Source organism: Python bivittatus, unplaced genomic scaffold (assembly GCF_059951505.1).
Source record: "Python bivittatus isolate LINGU-HERP-01145 unplaced genomic scaffold, Pbiv_v1 ctg000480_np1212, whole genome shotgun sequence".
Classification (NCBI taxonomy): domain Eukaryota; kingdom Metazoa; phylum Chordata; class Lepidosauria; order Squamata; family Pythonidae; genus Python; species Python bivittatus.
In genome coordinates this window covers 22,450,756-22,459,834 of record NW_028277075.1, presented here as the reverse complement: position 1 = coordinate 22,459,834, position 9,079 = coordinate 22,450,756, and the positions used below count along the sequence as shown (strand labels likewise).

The window sequence follows — 9,079 nt, the reverse complement described above, 5'->3', positions numbered from 1 at the left end:
GATGTCTTCAGTAGACTGGAGCTGGAGTATGAAATGGAATGGTTTCATTTGTTTTATTCACACTTGTCAACAACAAAATTCTATCGCCTTTCAATATTGGTAGCATTTAATCAGTTGCTCATTGACTCAAAATAGAGTAACATTTTTATACATAAAAATGTGACTAATTATAGTGGAGTTCATCATAATTGAACATGAAGAGACAAGCTTCTTTCATGTCAGAGACTCATGTGGAGGTAGACCCGGTAATTGTGTATTTAATTAATGGAATGCCTTCTGTATCATTGTGCTTTTTATTCCAAAAATACTTTTCTGTTGTGACTTTGTTCATTTTTAAATGGAAGATTAACTGAAATTTCAAAAATTGCTGGAAATTATTATTATTTTCAAGTAAAAACAATTGCAGTACCATGGAATAGAATTGGGTTAACTGTTATAATATAAATCAATAAAGGATGGAAATGTAGTGCTTTCTTCCCCTAATAAAACATAAATCTTCAGATCTGGAATTTCATCTCATTTAACTCAAGAATCATTGCTCTCTGTTCAAAACTGTACTTGGATTGATATTTTTAAATTATCTATATTCAAGAGATTCACACAGTGGAATGATTTTCAGACAAGTGTGGGAAATAGGTCTCTCAAGGCTCTGTATCAGAAAAGTCACTCTTCTGCATGCATTGATTTGTTATTTATTTGCCTAAAATTTGTATCTCCTGCCTTCTCATGTATTTTTATGATGCTGACGGAAGCTAATGCACCCATACAAATAGTAATTTAATTTAATATTTATGCAGCAAAACAAAAAGCAAGGCATAATTTAAAAGCTATTTCAATAATAATTCACAGCCAGAAATCCCAAGTAATTCTGAAACATATACATTTTAATACACATTTTAAACAGTATGAGGGAGTAGTACAAACCATTTCCCAAGGCATGAAAATCCATAGCTTGGGCTCTATGATGCAAAAAGCTTGTCCTCTATGTTTCCATCAGTTGTGTGTCTGATGCTGGTTGAATATGAATCAGAATCTTTCCTGATGATTGCATGAGATAAAACATGTTATTCAAGGGTTGTGCAGTTCTCACTTGTAGAACTCAAATACTCTTTTAATCTTGTCAGGACTTCTTTTAGATATGGACATTGGATCTGACAGCTGATTTGACATTATCTTTTCTGCTTCGGACATGATGTTGTAACTGGTTATACCCTTTAAATCCATTATCTACTGGTTCTTTCATTTGCTTGTTTGTTCATTATCCCTTGGATTTAATCTATTTATTATGAAGGCCTGGTAAGAAACATGCTTCTCACCTGACAAATTATCAGGTTATCAAGGATTCAAGCCCACTTAGCCCTTTTCCTGCTACCCTCATGACGTCAGGAGTTATCAGAAGATGGAAAGACTCTGAAATGCCCACAAGGAAGGAATGGTTGGTGAAGATAACAGAATTTGCAGAGATGGCAAAATGGACTTGCTTGATTAGGGAAAAGACAACAACTACATTGGTCAGTGACTGGAAACCCTTTATGGACTTTTTGCTGAAAATGGGGAAAAAATGAACTTGTGATTTATAGGTTTGACGATTAGAAAGGGTAGAATATGGAAAGAAGGAAGTCACGATATAACTATAGAGAGAGAGGATAACATATAAATGCATGTATAACTGCTGTAAAGAAGATTGGAAGCTGCTTCTTTATATCTCCTTTTCTCTTTCTTTCTTTCTTTCTTTCTTTCTTTCTTTCTTTCTTTCTTTCTTTCTTTCTTTTCTTTCTCTTCTCTTCTCTTCTCTTTCTTATTTATCACTTTTACTTTTTTCTTTCAATTTGTATTGTTTTTGCTCTGTAATAAAATCTCTTCAGTAAAAATTGATTTTAAAAAATGATGTCAGGAGTTATCAGTAAGGTCTTAGAGATGGAATCCAAAGACATTCTAAACACATATTAGTTTAGGACAATACCCAGTAAAAGAATCAGTAGAATTAGGTAGCCTAATATATTGTAGATGGATGCACTCCTGCTTTTCCAGTCCTCCTACCTAGTTACCACCAGGTTTTCAAGAATAAATGTTACAAGAAGTCCACATTGAGGCACAGCCCTTGTTTGGTGACACAAGTATTGACTATTGGAGTTCTATTTAGGAGGAAGAACTATAGTATTTTGGCCTCACTAGTATACTTCTGCTTCAGCTGCTGATGTAAGCATTTCTATAGGTTTGTTCCTGGACTAGCAACGTTTTCAACAGGTCCTCTTTTGTGGAGATTTTGTCCCTTTGATTGCTGACAGTGAATAAAAAGTCCCCTTGCTTGAAAGAGAATGTGACAATGGTATAATACATTTTCCCCTAAAACTTTGATTTTTTTGTGCAATCCCATGTCCAAGAAGCAGGTCCCTTATAGCTCTAATAATACAAGAATTGGGTCTTTAAAATCCCATCATTGCAGGAATTAAACCAACTCTGACAGATGGTGGTCAGCTTGTGGTTGCACACTTCTAATGAATGGGAGTGTACCACTGGTATTTGTTTCCACTTTTGAATTGCTCTATTAAGATTTCATAATATTCAGCTGGAAACTACCTTTCTATAGCTTAAGACTATTATTTGTTGCCCTGCATGTTGGTTAGTAGAGAAGAGATCATGACCCTCTTCTGGGTAACAACATTGGTACAAAACCAACTCCTCATATAATATCTCCCTCAGTTTGAAATGTATCCACTGGCAACTCTGAATATAATTCTTAAGCCATCTATCTAATAGCCATGGCTTGGAACACATATAAATTTAATTATTAATCAGAATATCTTGGAGAACTTTGTCAAATATTTTACTGAGATCAAGCTATATTAAGTTCACTGCACTCCCAACATGTATTAAATAAATACCTGATTTTAAAATGTAATACATATAAATCCAGTACTTTAGGATAGCTCAAAAGTAATACAGATGCATACAGATAGTCAGCGCGTTTATTCAATATTCTAAGATGTAACTCATCTGGTTCTGACAATTTGAACTCATTCAAAGTAAATAAGATCTTCCTTGACAATTGGTTTATTAACCTTAAAGCTCAATCCTGACCCTTTAAGCAGCTCTTTGCATTGCATTGTAGAACACACATTCTCTTGTTGGGGAAGTCTGAACCAACATAGTAGTTGTTCTACCTTTCTTCGTTACCACTCAGCGTCCACTTTCTCATGCAAATTTTTGACTTGTTCTGTCTCCATGACACATTTTGTCTTACAGACCCTCCTTCTTTCTTAAGACCACTTTTTGTTCTTCCAGCAATTTGAAAATATACCAACCACAGTAAATTTTGGCTTTCACCAGGTAATTCTTGCTGTACCTTTAATCTGATTCTGGAGCCTGTATGCCCCATATCTTCATATGTAATTACACTTTTCTTGCAATAATTTTCTCCAGAATAAAAAGCATTTGAAGGTGAGGCTAGAGGTGAGGTTGCTGGACTTAATTTTTGTAAAATCCATGTTTTTATCAAACTTTGTCTAATAAATTTTGTATTCTTTTGCAACCTTATACCAGAAATTTCTGGGAAGTCCATTAGCTGGGCAGCTCCTTCTAATACTGACATTTTGATATTTGGGGATTTTATCCATTGTTATCCATGGCAAACAACTTGCATGGTAATATAATATAAATTTCAAAAGACCAAGTCCACCTCTATCTTTTGAATGTTGTAAAATGTTTAATTTTATTCTACATTTTCCCCCCACTCCAAATAAATCTACTGACTGTTCTTTGCCAATCTGGCAAGATTTTTTCGGGAATTGAGATTGGCCACATTTTAAATAGATAGATAGATAGATAGATAGATAGATAGATAGATAGATAGATAGATAGATAGATCTTTAGGTAATATATTCATATTAACAGTCACAATTAATCCTAACTGGGAGAGTTTTAATTTTTCCCATCTTTGAAGATCTTTTTAAATTTCTCTCCATAATTTGATGTAGTTTTGAAATACATCTTTGTTACTACCTGTCAGGTACAGTCCCAAATATTTCACTGGACCTTTTGTTGTCTGGCAACCCAACCCTTTCTGCACCATGCTTTTTTCTTCTTGAGATAAATATCTTGTTATTATATTTGTTTTTTTTATATGTCAATTTTCTATCCTGAGAATTCACCAAAACCTCTAATGGTTTTCATCAGCTGTCTTTTTACACTCTGTGGGTGCATAATGGTTAGCTCTACATCATCCACATAACATTTTAACTTTTGTGCTCTTCTTAGCATCCTTCACCAAATTCCACTTATTGTCTGTTTTGATGTTCCTGACATCATCCCTACAATTCCAGATTATTTGTCTATATTCTTCCTGGGTGACTTGTCTTTCCATATCCTATATATTTATTTTGACTTTTATATTGCCATGAAAATGCTTGTGTAATTTCACCCTGGCTTCTTGAGTTGTCTTTTTAATATTGTAATTGTGTGTGACTGAGTTGTTAGCATCTTCTTTTTTAGATGCTACCATCTATCTTGAATCTCTTTCCCCATTCAGTTTTTCCTGCCACGAAATCCTACTTATTTCTATCTTTCTATTTCTTCAGAATGAAAAGATACAGTTTTGACATTGTTGTTAGATATCTCTCAATTTTCCCCTTCTAAATTATGCAAACATACTGTATGGGAAAGAATAAGCACACACCATTTTAATATAGTACCAGATATTTACCATGTATCCCAGAGTTTGGCAGTGTAACGTTTCAGTTTTTAGCAGCATCGGTTGAGCGTATATTTAACAGTTAACTGATACTTTGGCATCCATCACTGTTTAGTCTTATATATCTACTCAACACATACCATAAACATATATAAAACATTCCTATAAAGGTGACAATAACTTCCCAATTAACCTCAATACTAGAAGGCAGGTTTTTTTTCTTTAGCAATAAAATTGCAGCAAGCAGATAACTTTTACAAACTTAACACATTTTGCTAATATTACATAGCTTGAGTCATAGAAATGCGTTATCATTTGAATCAGACACACGTATCATACATATAGGTATGTAATTTTTTAAAGCCAGAAAACCCCAAAGCACAATGGATCTGCTCCAATGTTGACTGAAGATAATAATCAAGAGGTCTCTATAGGAATCCACATTTTCCTTTAACAAGTATAGCAAAGCTCCAGAAACAATTGGCACAATACAGAAACACTTAGAATCAGTCACATGTTCACATTATTATACAGCTTGTTTAAATTATGATTAGTCCCATTATAAAAATAATTGGGGGACTTTTCTGTAAATAACTCACTTTGTAGTCAAGTTATTGAAAATATTGTTTAAATCAGTATTTATGGAGAAGCTTTTTAAAAATCACTGAACCAGCTCTATAAGAAAGAGGTTTTGACCTCACTGGGAACATTAATAATTGTATTGCGACTCTTATAAACTTTGCTGTGTTATCTCAGAATTATGCAAGATTACACTTTACAACCATACTATTACCACACGGCTAACCATACCAAGCTATATATGTGGATGTGAACTGAGTCTGCATTTAAACTGCAGCTCAGCAAATAATGAATGTGCAGAGCTTGACAGTCAACGTTAGAATTACAAAATCCACATGTCCATGAAACTTTGGATTTTTCTAACCCTATAGCTCAATTTTCCTTATTCACTTTAGCATTACTTTCCAAGCCAGAATTCCTGTGCTTTTACGTACATATATGAAGTTCCTGAATGAGTCATACTCTCGTTCATGAGTAGAGTGCATTTCCACATCTACATCACTTTATGTGCAGAGCTTGACTATTGACTGCTGAATTGGAGAGAGAAACCTTTTCAAATGAGAAACCATGCATGTATTTATCAGATTCAAGAAATAATTAGATTATTTTATTTTCATAGAAGTAGATCTGGATCCAGATAGATAACTGCAGAAATCTGGATCCAACATACACAGGGTTTTACATTTTCACTTGCTTATTGTTACTGTTTGCTTTTGGCAACATCAGTTAATTTTGGTAGCTGGTTTTAATTCAGAATCTGCTATTCAGTAACTATTCTAGTTCACTGTCTTTATTAGATTCTTTGCTGAAACAGTTATGTATTAAATGTACATTCTTATATGAATTATAATTCCTTCCTATTCAGGCTGAAGGGATATATATCTTCAGCAACTTCTAGCTGTTGCCCAATGGATTTAGTTACTTTTGCTTAGGGATTTGAGAATTGCCACTAAAAATCTAAACACAGAGAGGTAGATGATTTTACATATTCCTCTCTCTCTTTAAAATGCTATAATACTATTCATGTCTGACTACACAGTTTATAACATTCAGAGAGGGAGATGAAACTATTTCATGTAAATGTTTGTAAAACTGGATATAAAATATGAAATGCTAGGTGTTAACTTTTTGATACTTTATATGTAGCTCTCACTACAGCAACTTTAAATCTTTAAGTAATCACATACTTAAATATGCTTTTCAATATGCTTTTTATAAACAGACTTTTCCCCCTTACAAGCCACATCTAGCCCCAATTAAAAAAAAAAATGAATTCAAATTCAGTCATTATTTATAACTCAAGCTGACACCAGGAACATTTTTTTCCCTTTGAGAAAAGATCTCAATCATTTATCATGGGCTACAGACATATGCATTTCCTTTGTATCCATTCAATTAGCAGATAATTTTGCAGGGGAAGCAATGCTAACCTCATTATATTGCAGATCTATAATTTGACTTGAAAACATTCTAGAATAATATATAAGGAGGCATAATACTACTCTGCAAGAATGTGAAATTAATACATGTATGGATCTGTTCAGTCACCAATCGTTAAGGTCTCGTGTCCTGCCATTATTGAGCAGATGCGCAGAACCAAACGCCCTAGGATAGCAACACTCATAATGCCCCTTTGAATAGTCACAATTACAGAAATGTTCAACCTTGTGACTGCTTTCTTCATAGTCATAAATCACAGAAATGTTGCTTCTTTTGCTTCCAAACACACAAAACAACAACTTTACAAATAAAGACCTGCAGCTAATATACACTCTGTGGCCAAGATCATTATGTTTCAGCCACTTCATTTTAACTTAAGGCAGCTTTGTATTACCCTGCCAATATAATTTTTCTTCCATTTTTTTCTTCTTCCATTGACAGAAGAGCAACAACTTAAAGGTTTTCCTGAATGTTTTGTTACACAAGGCATAACAAATTGGGTTAACAGTACTATTCACATAGCACAACCAGTAGCCAAGATGCCACAATGTTGGAGGAATGCAATCTGAGCAGAACGTGGAGACCAATACCATAATATTGTAGGGTGTCCAGGTAATTATAAAAGCTAGAAGAATAGCACTTAAAGTCTGGGCTGCTTTACGTTCCTTTATAAGAACCATTCTTTTCCTTTTAGTAATTTGATTACTTAGATTAGGATCCATATTTTTGATGGAAGTGTCTTTGGATAAACTGGCAGAACAAGGAGTGATTTTTACTTTTCGGCAGCCATTGTTAGTTTCTGGTGCACCATCAGCTTTAACCACCAACCTGAACTTATAAGCTACACATTTATTACTTTTTTGAATATGACTTTTGGTTGGTGTTAGAAAGTATTTCTGGGTCTCATAGTCATTCTCCTTACGTTGGTCTTTGATAAAAGCTTCCTTTTTCTCCTCTTTTTGCTCATCAACCTTCCCTTTAACAGGGGTCTTATAAGCGACTTGAAAGACTGGATCAGAGGGACATTTCTCCTCTTCCTCGGATGATGCGTAGCTGCTGCAAGTAGTTAGCTGCTCTGCCCTAGACCAGTCTTGGCAGGTGTTTTGAATCTGAGATGCTTTTGCTGTTGCAGAAGTACTTCGACTGGATGAAGACCACGAAGCCTGAGATTGTTCCCTTTTGGTCAAATTCTGTTGCCTGCAGCTAAAGCAGGATTTCAGCAGTGTTTTCTGAGGCTTTATCATTTCAAACTCAGTCACAGAACTGGAGCCCTGAAGTTCAGCTAAGTCCTTGGTTCGTTTTTCAGTCTCTTTGTAAATGCGGCAGTATAAAATAGTCATCACTGACACTGGGATATAGAAAGCAGCAATTGCGGTACCAAAGGTGACAATAGGCTCGTACAAAAATTGTATCTGACATTCTCCAGGTGGGACAGTTCGCTCCCCTACAAGGTACTGCCAGCATAAGATTACAGGTGCCCACAGAATGAAAGAAATTAGCCAAGCTAAACCAATCATAATCCCAGCTCTTTTGGGTGTGCGTTTAGCCCTATAGGTTAAGGGACGTGTAATAGAAAAATACCGGTCAAAGCTGATAACTAACAGATTCATTACTGAAGCATTACTAGCTACATAATCAAGTGCTAGCCATAAATCACATGCCAAAATTCCAAGAGACCAGTGCCCTATTAATATGTATGATGTATAAAGATTCATTGAAAATATTCCAATTATAAGGTCTGCACATGCGAGACTCAGTAAATAGTAATTGTTCACTGTTTTGAGCTGGCTGTTGACTTTGAAGGATATCATTACAAGAACATTTCCCACAATGGTTATCAAACTTAAAATGGCTGTTACAGTAGCAATGGTAATTACTTCCCAAAGGCTATGGCCTTCAAGTGGTTTTTGGCTAGAAGTTGAACCATTGGTGATGGTTGAGTTGCTATGTAACTTGTCTTCCATTCTTTTTTGTGGTGGATTAACATCAGCGTCTTTTAATTTGCTCTAGGTTCTTCATCTGTAATTTGAAGTTATCCTTTAAATGACAAAGAGAGAGAAAATTCATAAAATAAAGGGCACTTGCCAAATTTGTTTAGCATTAGAAAACTATTAAACCATTGCCAATTTCAATTATGAATTTCACCAAATTTCAAAATAAGGATATATGAATCCTTTGGAGGAGAGTTCAGCAAAGCAACTGAAGTACCCCTCCAAACTTGCTGTTCAAAGTGTTGATGTATCACATTTTGCTGAAGGCTTAAAACACCCACTTTGAAGGCCTCTACTTTCCACCTTCTCTTCAACAGGTGAAATTATTATTGGGGGTTTCATTTTCATGCTCACATGATGTGAGAAGGCCTTCGAAGTG

At 34.8% G+C, this 9,079-nt stretch overlaps 1 protein-coding gene across 1 annotated transcript; it reads right to left on the bottom strand.

Annotated features, from left to right (window-relative positions):
* Positions 1 to 6,680: 6,680 nt before the first annotated feature.
* On the bottom strand, positions 6,681 to 8,734 carry CHRM5 (cholinergic receptor muscarinic 5). Its single transcript, XM_007423979.2, has one exon. It carries the CDS (start codon positions 8,671 to 8,673, stop codon positions 7,084 to 7,086), a length of 1,590 nt encoding a protein of 529 aa, XP_007424041.1. The 5' UTR covers positions 8,674 to 8,734; the 3' UTR covers positions 6,681 to 7,083.
* Positions 8,735 to 9,079: the final 345 nt, after the last annotated feature.

Coding starts and splice junctions, on each gene's coding strand:
- CHRM5 (XM_007423979.2), bottom strand. CDS start 8,673: ATGGAAGACAAGTTACATAGCAACTCAACCATCACCAATGGTTCAACT.